This window comes from Miscanthus floridulus, chromosome 1, assembly GCF_019320115.1.
Source record: "Miscanthus floridulus cultivar M001 chromosome 1, ASM1932011v1, whole genome shotgun sequence".
NCBI classification, from domain to species: domain Eukaryota; kingdom Viridiplantae; phylum Streptophyta; class Magnoliopsida; order Poales; family Poaceae; genus Miscanthus; species Miscanthus floridulus.
The window spans coordinates 136,563,614-136,577,617 of NC_089580.1; the positions used below are offsets into that span (position 1 = coordinate 136,563,614).

A 14,004-nucleotide genomic window follows, 5' to 3' on the forward strand; every position below is an offset into this window, starting at 1 on the left:
CTATCTCCATTCTATGGGCATCCATTTATGGGTCTTCCTCAGCTCTCTCTGTTTCCTGTCCGCAGTTCCTACCATCACTGGTGCGTGATTCCACCCGCGGCACCTAAGAGCATCTCCAAGAGTTCCCTAAACTTCTCCCTAATCCTTGGTTTTTAGAAAGATGTGAAAAAAGCTCTCTCCAACAACTCCTAATACAATCTGCTAATATTTTAGAGTTGGGAAAAACCCCCCTCGTCCGCGTAACTTTACGCACGGCAAACTCACGCGTATCCTCCGTGGCGCAAAGGTCGCGACGTTTTCTTCCTTCCCGCGCCCTTCCTTTGCCGCGGTTCTGTCATCGTGCCATTGTTCTTCATCGAGGGCAGAGGATCTTCGCCGCCGCCGACCAAGGAAGAGGTAAAAACTCCATCGATCTACTGCTCCGTTCTGGTATTTTGCCGTTCGTTGGTCTTATCCACGCCGCCGCCGCCGTGGACGAGCTGATCGAGAAGGCGGACGGGTTCGCGGGCATGTTCCCGGAGCACAAGTACGAGATCGTTCGGCGGCTGCAGGAACGGAAGCACATCTGCGGGCGCTCGCGCTGAAGAAGGCGGACATCGGGATCGGGGTGGCGGACGCGAGACGGACGCGGCGCGGGGCGCGTCGGACATCGTGCTTACGGAGCCCGGCCTAAGCGTCATCATCAGCGCCGTGCTGACGAGCCGCGCCATCTTCCAGCGGATGAAGAACTACACCATCTACGCGCCATCTTCCTCTGCTGCTAGCTTGTCTTGGTGGCCGGCAGCCAGCAGCTTTTTTTTTTTTTGCATTGGACTACTTGCCTGCTGCATGATACTGTGCTACTGCTTGCCTGCATGCTAGTGTGCTCTGCTGATGGCCGCTTCATGGTACTGTCCTCTGCTGATGGTTGCTGATGGTACTGAACTGCTACTGGCCGGCCAATACTGCTGCTCCGCTGATGGCTAGTTGCCTGACTGGTGACCGGCGGCCTGTGGCTCAAGGTCGGGAGGTATGGTCGGCCTGCTGGGAGGTGCAGCCAGTCTGTGGCTGGTAGGTGGTGGCCACGGCCGGTTGGAACTGCACGGCGCTAGGGCACGACGAAGGAAGGAGGAGCGGCAGCGGCCTCGAAGACTCTCACACGGAAAAAATTGCCGAAAAAGAAAAAACTCAAGTGGACCAAATTTTAATTTTTTTAGAGTAGAATATTAGGTACTATTGGAGATGATCTTCTTTTTTTCTCTTAATATCTTTTTAGGAGTTGAGAAATATAGTGTTTTTAGGTGGAAAGTTTAGAAAACTCTTGGAGATGCTCTAATCGCAGGCGCGGCCATCCAGCTGATTCCTCCCTCAGTTCCTGGTTAGTAAAGTAGTATATCCTATATGTGCGTTCCATGCACCTGCTTTTCCTTCCTTTACAACCGTGACTTTTTCCCATCTTATTAACTTCACACCTAATCGAACTGCCGTGCAAGATGTCCCTGATGACTTCCCTGCGACTTTCCACATGCCGTCGCAACGCTCGGTGCGTCGTCGCCTGTCTGCTCAGCCTCCAGGTATATTACTTTGTTGTTATAGTTTTTACATTTATTTGTGCTTCAAGAGATTTACTCATGCCTTTGGAATCAGCTACTTACAATGTTTGTCTTACAGAAACAAAGATTTTCAGAGATATGTACGTAATCATGTTCATCCATTTTTTGGGGGAATATATACCTACCTTTATGATCAGCAGCTCATACAGTGTGTGCCATACATGTTGCAGCATTACAGGACACACCTATGTTACCTCCTATAGGGCCATCGGCTTCGAATACACGCCGTAGACGCAGGCACCCTCCGGTAACCTCGTCAGCTCCAGGTTCGTAGATGCTAAATTCCAGAATGCGTGCAAACTTAGGGAGTTCCTTGACTTTAGATCTCATTCTTCCCTATACCTGTAGACAATACAATTGCTGCTACAATTCAGACGCCACCTGATGGAATCAGCATGCCGGTTCCTAATGACTTCCCTACAAACTTTCATGTTCCATCTAGACGCTCGGTGCGTCGTCGTCTAACCGCTGAGCCAACTGGTACTATGATACCTAATTTTACCTTTTTCTTCGACATGTCCTCTTGTGGTTTCCTGACATGCTTCCTGTCATATGTTTATAATCCACCATTCCCCTATTGCTTATTAGAGACACGATGGCGTGTTGTCATCTTTCAGATTGCGTTTGTCTTCTGTGCCTTACTATTTCTTTTACTGATCAGAAGTGCCACGCCCCAGTATCATCGCTTCGCCTGATCCCTACCGGAAACGTAAGGCTGATATGTTGGTCAGTCCACAGCAAGGTTCGTTTCCTCCTTACCCATGTACACCTGCTTATAGTGTTTGCTGCAGCTCTCCGGTAATCAGAGAATTTTGTTTGCTCCTACATGATCGACTGATTCCTTACTAATACCTTTGGCCAACAAGTCCAGGTTCAGCATCAACCTCTCAAAGCACTCTGCTTCCAGTTGATGCCCATAAACGTAAGTTCATTACCGCAACATCCGCTTACTTTTCATATTTATTTGTCTTCTATTCCATTCGCTTTATATTCCATTCGCACTGACCGTGATCTTCTACCAGTTCATGCCATGTATGCCCATGCAAACTTTCTCCGTGCCTGTTCTTAATGCCTACTCTCAGAGCCTGCTCACAATGCCCATGCTCAGTGGTAATACGATGTCAAAGAAAAACATCGACGACCAGAATGTATATCTCCATCTTTAGTGTGCGCACATCCCTGCGCTCATAGTCTTGCTTTCTTTCTGTTGTTATAGGCACTGTTTACTCGCCTTTCAAGCTTGGCCCATTATCTCACGCATGCCGTTATTGTGGGGCCTTATTTTGGTATGAGGAGCGTGTCAAGCAAGAAGACCGACATGCATCATCGCCCGTATACACCAACTGCTGCAAAAAGGGGAGTGTCATCTTGCCTCCATACAGGCCGGCTCCGGAACCTTTGCTTGGTCTTCTCACAGGAGTGGACAAATCACTATCAGCTCATTTCTTCGAAAACATCAGGTACTACAACTCTATGTTCGCCATTACATCGATGGGCGTTCGTGTGATTGAGTCTATCAATGATGGTCGCGGACCATATGTGTTCAAGATAAGTGGCCAGCTCTGCCACCGTATTGGGTCACTCTTGCCGAGGGACGGACACCGACCTGAATATGCTCAGCTATATATATTTGACACTGATAATGAGGTCAGAAATAGGATGAATGTAGCAAGTTATACAGGAAGCAATTTTTCTCCACGCCAAGTTGTACAGGAAGCAACATGTTCAACACACATAACCCAATTGTCCAACTGTTCAGAACAGCTCGTGATAGAATAGTTGGAAGTGCTCCAGACAAATATGTCATAAGATTGTATGGTGAACCTGATCAGCATGGTGACATATTTAGTGCTCCTGTGGCCTCTGAGGTTGTTGGCTTAGTAGTTGGTGATGTAGGTCAAAGTGATGGTGGCCGTGATTTAATTGTGGAAGATCAATCTGGTCAGTTGCAACGAGTGGATGAGAAGCACCGCAAGTTCATGGCAATGCAGTATCCTATTCTGTCTCCATACGGGGAGGATGGCTACCATGAGAAAATTAATTATCGGCAATGCCATCGATCCCGGGCTATCAAAAGAAATAATGCTAGTATGCTTGAATACTTTACGGATAGGCTGCATGATAGGCTTGATGACTTCAACACACCATTGCGCTGCAAGAGAGGCACACAAGCTTATTTGGTTGATGCCTACTGTTGTGTCGAGGAATCCCGATTAAGCCACTACAGAACAGAATCATTTCAGCAAAAATATATATCTGCCTCATTCAAAGAAATCCGTGATAGTGTCAGCAAGGGCATTACAAAGGGGTTCCAGGCTGGACAAAAAACCGTGTTGCCTTCTTCCCATGTTGGAGGGCCACGGTATTTATACCAAAATTACCTTGATTCTGTTGCACTTTGTCGAACCTATGGCTGCCCTGACCTATTTATCACTTTCACATCAAATCCCCTTTGGTTAGAAGTAACGGAGGCACTGGCTTCAATCCCAGGGCAGCACTCAAGTGACAGACCTGACATTGTTAACCGTGTGTTCCATATTAAGCTGCAACTCCTGATCGACGACATCATAAAAAAGGATTTGCGTGCGTTGCTTTCTTCTGCTGCTTATCTATGCTACGATTCTCATACTAATGCCCTCTTGCAGCTGTATACACGATTGAGTTCCAAAAACGTGGCCTTCCACATGTTCATATTATAGTATGGTCAAATAAGAACGGACCGCTTACAGCTTCTGATGTTGACAAACTCATATCTGCACAACTACCAGATCAAAATGTTGATCCAGTTGGGTAGTATGAAGCTGTCAAGACATTTATGATCCATGGTCCTTGTGGATCTGGTAACCCCAGGTGTTCATGCATGGTCGATGGTCAATGTTCCAAGCACTATCCTAAAGAATATTGTGACAGGACAGTAATCTTGCAGAATGGCCATGTTCGGTACGCCCGACCAAATAATGGAAACAGTGCAAAAAAGAATGGCATTGATCTTGACAATCGCTTTGTTGTTCCTCACAACGTTGACTTATTGGTCAAATATCAGGCCCACATAAATGTAGAGAGGGCAAGCTCGAATTTCTGGCGCCGGGTGCTGCGGTCTCAGTGTAACAGAAAATGGATTCCTGTAACAGAAAAGGCCCTATTCAGTGCAACAGAAAATCATTATTCACCTGCGCGGGGCTCCACCTAGTATACTCCTAACTGCAAACATTACTGCACAGGCTAGCGGATCATTCGTGGCCACAGCATAGCTGGAGGGGCCCAACAAGGCAGGGAGAGAGAGAGCAGAGGCAGCAGACGCGGATGCAACGGACTTTTCCAATCCTGTCCCAATCTGTACTACTGCCGTGGGCCCCGCGGCTCTGTAGGAGTACTACCAGCACGGCGCGTTCGCCTGCTTCCAGTACAAGTACAACCCCCTCGCTGCCCACAACACTCTACCCCACCTTGTCAGTGTCTAACAAGTGCAAAAGCTCCTGTACCTGTACGTAAACCCAACTGGGCAGCCAACTCCGAGGAATCCCTCCCGCTGCAGTACAAAAGTACCGCGGGCCCACACGTCAGCCATCTCCAAGCAATCCGGCCGCCTCGTGTTACCAAATAAGAGTAAATCCAAACCCACCGCGGGCGCGTCCCGCTACCATTTCCCGGGTCCGGCGTCCGGCGTCCGGCCAACACCCACCCACTACGATACGAGTCCACAGCCTCCTCACGCGCGCCATGGCCCGCGGCCGCGCCACCAACGCCCACCTCCTCGTCCTCTGCCTCTCCCTCGCGGCCACCGCGTGGGCGCACGGCGGAGGCGGGGACTCTGACTCCGACGACGCCGACGCCGACGCGGGGGATGGGGGCGCCAGGCCGGACCTGCGCGCGCGCGGGCTGGTGGAGGCCAAGCTGTGGTGCCTGGCGGTGGTGTTCGCGGGCACGCTGCTGGGCGGGGTGTCCCCCTACTTCATGCGCTGGAACGAGGCGTTCCTCGCGCTGGGCACGCAGTTCGCGGGCGGCGTCTTCCTGGGCACCGCGCTCATGCACTTCCTCAGCGACGCCGACGAGACGTTCGGGGACCTGCTCCCCGACAGCGGCTACCCCTGGGCGTTCATGCTCGCCTGCGCCGGCTACGTCGTCACCATGTTCGCAGACGTCGCCATCTCCTACGTCGTCTCACGGGGCCGCACCGCCGCCGGGTCCGGCTCCTCCGCTGCAGGTCAGTAACAAGAGTCACGTGTCAGCTCTCAGCTTCTGGTTTCTGACAGTTGGGGTTGGGCTAGCTGGACGGTGTACTGACTGCTGTGAATGTGGCCGCTGGGGGTTGGGTTGAATGCGCTCGCCATTTTTTCCTGTTGCCGCTTGCCGGGTGGGTGCAACTAGCACATGCTGCAAATTCAGATCGGTGGTGGTGGGGACTTGGGGTTCTGGGTTAAATTTTTACTCTTTTCATTCGTTACTATGCTAGTGTATTGTAAAACTCGATCCGCGGGGGGCGACGTCGCACCGGGTATTTCACTAAGAAGAAGATCTTCTCACGGTGATCGAGAAAATCCCCGAACCCCGCCCAACCTATATACAACGGCACCGCATCCACCCATATACAGCGGCACCGCGTCCCCATGAGACGGGACGGTCACAGGCCTGTATTTTGGCATCCCCGAACCCCGCCCAACCTATATACAGCAGCACCGCATCCACCCATATACAGCGGCACCGCGTCCCCGTGAGACGGGACGGTCACAGGCCTGTATTTTGGCGTGGGACAGACGAGGGGATTTTTTTTACCTCAGGCCTAAAATTCGCCCCCGAGGGGAATCGAACTCAGGACCTGAGGGGTGCTTCAGGAAGCTCCGACCATCTGGTCTAGAAGCCCTTTGGCATGCTAGTGTATTGTAGTAGTACAACACTGCATAACCTAAACCAATTGCCTATTGGAAAACGGAAATGATTGGGCTCTTACTCTTGTTTTTGGTCTGACTGCACGTTGCAAGATCACGTATAAAAGGCACAGACTGCAAGTTCAGGTTTATGCAGTTTGCAGCAATCCTATTCTTGAGAGTTTTATTTCCCTTAGTACAATCGACACATAGACAGACTGATTAATGGATGGTATAGTTAGAGTAGTGGAACGAAACAGAAATCTCAACTGTTGTGACAAACTGAGAGCTATCCAGTTCACCTCTGCGTGGAATCAATCTATGCTCAAGTCTGAACTCTGAATAGTCAGTCATCAGCGGAAGTCTGTCTGTCCCTCTCTACAGTACTGTATTTTCATTGTCATATTTCCTCTATATTGAAATTTTAGGATGCTTAGACTTCTACGATTCATTTTCTCTTTTTTGACTCTTTCAATAGGGTTGGAGGAGGGCAAGATGAGAACCACAAATGGCACAATCTCTGACCCCACGCCACCTGTAAGTTACTACAACCTGCTTCAGTTTCTGAATTCATTATGTGACCATGACAACACCTGCTCTTGCAACAACAATATATAATACAGTCCACTCCCAAGAAAGAGAGTAAAAAAGAACAGCACTAGGAGTATCTTACAGTCGCTCGGTGTGCAGAATCTTGTGACCTTTGTCACCATTTGGTTTGTGCTCTTCGCGTGCAGGAGACGCACGGATCTGATCACTCGGCCGCATCCATGCTGCGCAACGCGAGCACCCTCGGTGACAGCGTGCTGCTCATAGTCGCCCTCTGCTTCCACTCCGTCTTCGAAGGCATCGCCATCGGGGTCGCCGGTAAGGCTAAGCCAGATAGAGATTGGGATGTACATATACGGATGCTTTGTTCCCTTCCAACTTGCAGATGACGCGTAGAAATTTCTTTACGTTCATTCCGGGGCTATCAGAAGACGTCACCGTCATGTCACGGGCTAAGCTGCCAAACTTAGTTTAGTCTGAGTACTGAGTAGAAGATTAGATGCCCAACGTTTGGCACAAATGAGATGCATGACATGGACGTATGGCATACTTGCTAGGAAGGATGGACTCAATCTGAAGTCTCAACTGAACACCGGTTACTGTTGGCCCTCTGGATCTTCGGAACGAACGGTTGAGCCGACCACTCACCGGCGTTGCCGACCACACTATGGCTAGAGGTAGAAGAAGGTATTGAGAACAGCTCACACATACACTCTGCACGAGCACCAGCGTTGGCCGAAGCTCTCCGCTATAGCTCTGAACCAGAGCCGCTCTGAACCAGAGCTCTATAGTCTGAATGTGGCAACTGAACTGTTTATTCCATTGCCCTTTGGATGGAATATATACAACTCTAGTTGTACCTCTATCAGGTACATAGTTGTTGGCCAACTACCTACTCCTGAGTACAAGAGTACACCAACTACCTACTTCTAAGGTACATGGTACAACAACTACCTACTCCTAAGGTACAGAGTATACAAACTACTCATAGTAGTACAAAGCCTACCTCAGCCTACTACCAAGACATGGCTGATATAATAGCTACCAACTAATGTACTAGAGGTGGCCTATTGTCATACTGCTGCAGCTACAGGAACTGGTCGGCAGAGCCGAGCAGTCCCCAACTCCCAACAGGGAGTGGTCGGCCGAGCCGACCAGTCTCCAACCAAGGAGAAATGGGAAGCAGCAGATTATGTCTAACAGTTAAGTTAGTTCTTAGCTTGATTCTAGTGATAGATGTCATGGTTGTGACTAAGGACCTGTTTGGTTCCAAATAAGTCACCTACTTATAAGTTAAAAAGTGAAATAAGTGACTGATTTTCCCAAACACCACCAACTTATAAGTCACTCCTGCTTATAAGAAATAAGCTGGTTCACCCCTGCTTAAAACTTATAACCACCTTTTTTCCGCGTGGAGCCCACACCTTTCACTTAACAGGCATAAGCTTATAAGTCACCTACAACCAAACAGGCATGACTTATAAGTCACTGGTTTTCAGTCACCTGACTTATGGAACTAAACAGGGCCTAAGACCAAGTATAATCTGTCCTAGGCTCTCTTGTCAAATTTGCGCTAGTGTGTCGCTGTTCGGTCAGATCGAAAAGAGCCTACAGATTCAGCACAACCAGAATAATAGGTTGATCATTCTTCCAAACCAACCGTTTTGCTGACCTTTCCTGATATTTGTCCGCACGATGTTTCAGTTCAGTCGTTGTCATGCATACTTTTACTTGTTCTGAATCTTAGGTTTAAATGTCCATCCGGACACTCTGAAGTTGTCTTCCTGACATGCCCTTCAGCGTCCACTTCAACAGTCCGAATGTCAAGATCACCATTTCGTCTGAATTCTGAAGGCATTTCAAGTGCTCTCTTCCTTGGCATTTCGGAACCCGTTTCAATCAATTTAAACCGAGAGGCTGGTATTGTTTGAAAATCAGTGCACAATTCTGAGTTTCTCGTAGTCACCAAAAAAAAAATGAGTTTCTCGTAAACATAGCATCTCCAATTCTTGGTTAAGCTTAACAGTTGCAGAACATTGCTAAGTGCTAGTAACTGTCTGAGACTCTGACCTTATTACGAAACTAATTATTGAACCTGCAGAGACGAAGGCTGACGCATGGAAGGCGCTGTGGACCATCAGCTTGCACAAGATCTTCGCGGCCATCGCCATGGGCATCGCGCTGCTCCGGATGCTCCCCAACCGGCCCCTCCTCTCCTGCTTCGCCTACGCCTTTGCGTTCGCCATCTCTAGTCCCATCGGCGTCGGCATCGGCATCATCATCGACGCCACCACGCAGGGCCGGGTGGCCGACTGGATCTTCGCCGTCTCCATGGGCCTCGCCACGGGCGTCTTCGTCTACGTCTCCATCAGCCACCTCCTCTCCAAAGGGTACCGGCCCCGGAGGCCCGTCGCCGTCGACACGCCAGTCGGGAGGTGGCTCGCCGTCGTGCTCGGCGTGGCTGTCATCGCCGTCGTCATGATATGGGACACCTGACCTGATGAGAGACACGTACATAAGGGTGGATTGTTCTGGACTTCTAGGGGGTTGGTTCTTGCACGAGGCATCGGATTATTCGGATATGTTGTACCAGACTCTTTTTAGCTGATATGCTATAAACACTACAACGGTATATACATATTCGTGATTCGTGACAAATTTCAATACTTCTTGGGTTCTCAATTTGGGAGTTAAGTGGCTGCCGGAAAACTTATCCTTTGGGGTAGATCATCTCGAGGCAAGGTTAGGGACTAGGGCGTCCCCAATGGTACGAGCAAGTTGCCAGCAACATGAATGAACTCTCGAAACAAGGATAGGAGTGCAGAGAGGGGAGATTTTTGGGAGACATGATAGCCCAGCTGGCGCAGCCAGTGCACTAGAAAAACTCCTTTGGTCCCGTTCGCTCGACTGAATTTGGCTAAAAAAACAAGCAAAAATACTATTCCGATTGAATTATTGTGAGGGAAAAATATTGTTCCGGTTGAAAAAACAAGCCGGCTTTTAAGGTCAGCCGAACGGGCAATTACTGCAAAAGGTTTAGCAGTTGAACTATGAGATTAGATTGATGATGACTTTTGAAGTCGAGCTAAGTTGTAGCTAGCAGAGAAGAATACAATAGCATCTTGAACATAACTGAGACACGTCATAGTAATCCGGTTCCTTTAGTCTCCTGACGCGACCTGATCATCAGATTAGTGATGGTAAGTGTAATGACATTCAATTCGGATTTCATAGTATGGATTCAAACGCATTGCTCTCACTAAATTGTGCAACTTCATAGCTAGTGTTACACAGTGCCATAAATGCACATTGTTGATCTACCTGGTACAGATCCAGTGAACAACCAGTTTCATAATTTCATCTAAACACTTCAAAAACCCCAAAATGCACCTCCTGGGGATCTTATCACCAATTAATAGATCTTCAGGTCCTCAGGCCACAGATATATACGGAACTACTGATTCGCCTTTGACCTGCCACCTCTGTTGCTCACGGCATTCTCTTCCTGCACAAGGTGACTGGAAATAAGAAAATCGTGCTGATAACCCATAGTATTGTGCATAGCCAGGTTTAATGTTTCTGAGCAATATGTTTAGTGCACAGTTGTTGGATCTCAAGAATAAACCAGATCAGTTAGGGGCCTATGGTCAGTGCAAACTATCCACGTTCTGGTGTAGATTGAGCACCTGACATGTCATATATATTCTGTACTTAGATACTTGATCAGGTAGGCTGGTCAAAGATAGATGGGTTGTTTATGAAACTATACCAAACATTGTGCAAACTGAACAATTCACGATATCACTTTCAGTTCCACCAAAAATGGTGATGGTGCTGTACCAAAATAAGTCACATTAAAGAAGAGAAGCAATTTGCAGGTAAGCAGAAACTTGCACCGCATTACAATCAAAGCATCATAATCTGTACGCCATTTCAACAAGGTGTTGTTTTTGGAAGATTGTGAATTCTATGTTTTAAGTCATCAGTTCCATCAGTCATTACGTTCATGATGGTTCTACTGAGGCCAGTCCATTAGCTGAAACCTACAATCCCTGAATGTTCGACTTCTAGCAAAATAGCATCTGTGATGAAAATATAAACCATGACCTATGTTGTCAGGCCTCGTATCGAATTCGGACCATTGCTTGAAAATGGGATACAAATGCATGCCTTGGCTTCATAACGATATTCAGTTTGAAGCGGGATGAGTTGACATGGTAAGAAGTGTTACTCTCACAAAATAGGGAAACCACAGAATGCATAGTAGTTTACTTAAAACATAAGGCATTTGGAAGCAATTAAGGTGAGATACAGTTTTGGGACATACCTCATTCTCATTCAATGTCTGCTCGAGTTCAAGTTTGTGGGCTGACATTCGGGCAATCTCAGAGATAGCTGCATCACGCACCTGCACATCATCGCCAGCAAGTTCCTCGTATGCAGCCTCAAACGCCTCCTGCCAGAACCGTGGAAGCCGTACCTCGTCACTGGTCCGTGTGTACATGTCCCACGTTCGCCCCACTAATTTCTCCCTCTCCTCCATCTCCTGGTCATATTGTAAGACAAGCATAAGCATCTGCGCAAGAAATACAGCATTGAAGTATGCCTTTCGTGCTTTATGCTAGACAAGACAGCAGTGAATCAGGTAATCAACCATTCAATCATTTTAACAATTTTGAAGTGTGGTACTGGACTAGTGGACTTGGTACCAGAGAACCATATAAAGCAATGAAAATTTATTATTTCTAAGATCAAATAAAACATACAAAGACACTTGGCTGTATTTCTGTGGCACACCAATGAATCCTTAAATTAAATTAGTGGCATGCCAAGGTTGTTTACTAACCAAGTTCAACCAATGTTATCTTGATGGTACACCAATGAATCCTAAAATAGTTGATTTGCTACAAACCATTTCTGCTTTCAGGGATCATATTCAGCGGCCTTTCTTTATGGAAATCATTGTGTCTATGTGCTGGGCCATTTGGGCTGCCAGGAGTGACATTATCTTCAGAAATCTTCAACATTCAGTGGCCTCTTGCAAATTTACCTATCGAAAGGAGTTAGCTCTAGTTAAGCTAAGAGCTAGAGATAACTATCAGCCTATGTTTGATCAATGGCTAGACAGCTTTGTATAATTTTCATGATTTTCTTTGTGTCCTTCTTTGTATCCTGAGTTTAGATCTCGGCTCTTTGTAACTTTTTTTTTCAAGTTTATATATTAATAAAAGTCCAGTAGGGGGCAACCCCTCCTGTTTCATAAAAAAAAGTAATGGGTATTCCGCAGGCAGTCTTGTTGAATTGAATTCAGACCAAATACGAAATCTGAATATGGTAGGCTCAGTATCGCGCGCAGTACAAGATTTGTGCTTCCACTACCCAGGGGGGGGAATTTGTAACAGGCTGGTTTACGGCGAGATTTTTTTCAAAACCCTAACTGAATCTTTCACGTTCTTCTTAGGATAAAGTTGGCAAAATAGCAATATTCTTGGACAAGTGAGTGGAACCTACAAAGCTGGTAAGGAGTATATCTATACTCAGTAATGTATATCGTTTTGCCTGTGTTTTCTCACGGATGGTCTAATAAACAAACTCACTAAGTTCAATCAATTGCAAAATTCCTCTGGCATTCATCTGAAGCTACCTGAACTTGGCAGGACTACAGGCTAAACCAATTGTTCAGTTTCACCAAGCCTTTGCCCCCATATCTGTTGGGTAATCCCTGAAACTGGAAGGGGGAGGACGAAAGGAACGATCTCCTCCCTGATTTTAACGCAAACTGCAGCCGAGAGGAGAATAAGCTCGTCACACAAATAGTCGCCGGCACACATTTACGCAGTATAACAAATCAGACAAGAAAACAGCAGGCAGGGATCTCTCCCGAGGCCCGAGGGAGGCGGGCAAAGGTAGAAGGGAGCGTGCGTACATACGAGGGAATCGAGGTCGTCGGCGAGCGGGACGTCCATGTCCCCGTAGACGGAGGCGAGATCGCCCGAGGAGGACCAGCGGAGTGAGACGGAGGCGGCGGACATGGACCAGAGCGCGAGGAGCGCGATGGCGGCCAAGGCCCACACCTTGTACCGGCCCTTCCCGAGGAGTGCCGCCTCCGCGCCGCCCACCGCGGAAGCGGGCATGGTGATCTTGGTCGCCGGCACCGGGGACGCGGCGCTGTCGGCTGGCACGGCCTTCATCCCGGCGTCGGTGGTGGCGGTGGAGAGCGGGGCTGCGGGAGGGAGAGGACCCGTGGTGAACTGCCTTTTGTAATGAGCGGCTGCGCTTAGTGAGGTTGGCCCCCGTGGGCCCGCCAAGTTCCGGTGGTACACCACCAGCTCACCACGAGCACTCGAGCAGGCAGCAGCTCTGCGCTCGGCCGCTCGTCACTTCGTCAGTGGAAACCCAACGGCAACGGTTAGTGCGGTGCTCCGGTATCACTCGGCTCTGCGCTTGTAACGAACAAGTCGCCGGTTCACGGTTCACCCCGAATCGGATCAGTATCACGTCCCTCACCCGCTACCCCAGGCAGTTTAAAAATTTTGGTGAAATTTTGTCAAATTTTCGTGAATTTTGACAATTTCCGGTTAGGCGCTACTTGGACAAACAATATTGCTTAATTGACACACGTCCCTCTTGGTTATTATTCTTTTATGCAAGAAAATCATATTATGGGCGAGTCTTTTTTCCGATTAAAATCGGATCGGTTGCCGTCTCGCCACAGAGAATCAAGAAAATCACGTCAAATGTTCTATGGTATCGACAATTCCTTTCACCGTACAAGACTCGTGTTTTCTATGCCGCAGGATGGACCGCCTGTCCTATATGGCTATAGAGTAGACATTTATATGTATGCCACACACACCCCTGTAAATGTAGACACACACGTCCTAGCACTTGAGCTCCTACCAAAGTTTGGGACTAATAGATCCTGAGATACAAAGTCATTACATACATACCACCATGCACAGGACGCGACGCAAGTGGAATACACGCATTTTAATGAA

General features: G+C 48.2%; 2 protein-coding genes and 1 pseudogene across 2 annotated transcripts; 2 read left to right on the forward strand and 1 right to left on the reverse strand.

Moving 5' to 3' along the window:
• Positions 1–1,472: 1,472 nt before the first annotated feature.
• LOC136463913 (uncharacterized) lies at positions 1,473–4,386 on the forward strand (annotated as a pseudogene).
• An 827-nt stretch (positions 4,387–5,213) lies between these two features.
• On the forward strand, positions 5,214–9,664 carry LOC136542184 (zinc transporter 2-like). The gene is made up of 4 exons (XM_066534507.1): positions 5,214–5,796; positions 6,936–6,994; positions 7,195–7,324; positions 9,108–9,664. The coding sequence occupies exons 1-4, from the start codon at positions 5,313–5,315 to the stop codon at positions 9,500–9,502; spliced, it is 1,068 nt and encodes a 355-aa protein (XP_066390604.1). The 5' UTR covers positions 5,214–5,312; the 3' UTR covers positions 9,503–9,664.
• A 537-nt stretch (positions 9,665–10,201) lies between these two features.
• On the reverse strand, positions 10,202–13,283 carry LOC136494696 (uncharacterized). Its single transcript, XM_066490867.1, has 3 exons — positions 12,937–13,283; positions 11,334–11,552; positions 10,202–10,511 (listed from the first exon to the last, which is right to left on the reverse strand). The coding sequence occupies exons 1-3, from the start codon at positions 13,195–13,197 to the stop codon at positions 10,461–10,463; spliced, it is 531 nt and encodes a 176-aa protein (XP_066346964.1). The 5' UTR covers positions 13,198–13,283; the 3' UTR covers positions 10,202–10,460.
• Positions 13,284–14,004: the final 721 nt, after the last annotated feature.

Excerpts from the sequence above, each read along its gene's own strand:
- LOC136494696 (XM_066490867.1), bottom strand. The coding sequence starts at position 13,197 with ATGAAGGCCGTGCCAGCCGACAGCGCCGCGTCCCCGGTGCCGGCGACC. Across the intron at positions 11,553-12,936 it reads CCGACGACCTCGATTCCCTC|GAGATGGAGGAGAGGGAGAA; the intron begins GTATGTACGCAC and ends CAATATGACCAG. Across the intron at positions 10,512-11,333 it reads AGACATTGAATGAGAATGAG|GAAGAGAATGCCGTGAGCAA; the intron begins GTATGTCCCAAA and ends CACCTTGTGCAG.
- LOC136542184 (XM_066534507.1), top strand. The coding sequence starts at position 5,313 with ATGGCCCGCGGCCGCGCCACCAACGCCCACCTCCTCGTCCTCTGCCTC. Across the intron at positions 5,797-6,935 it reads GTCCGGCTCCTCCGCTGCAG|GGTTGGAGGAGGGCAAGATG; the intron begins GTCAGTAACAAG and ends CTCTTTCAATAG. Across the intron at positions 7,325-9,107 it reads CATCGCCATCGGGGTCGCCG|AGACGAAGGCTGACGCATGG; the intron begins GTAAGGCTAAGC and ends TTGAACCTGCAG.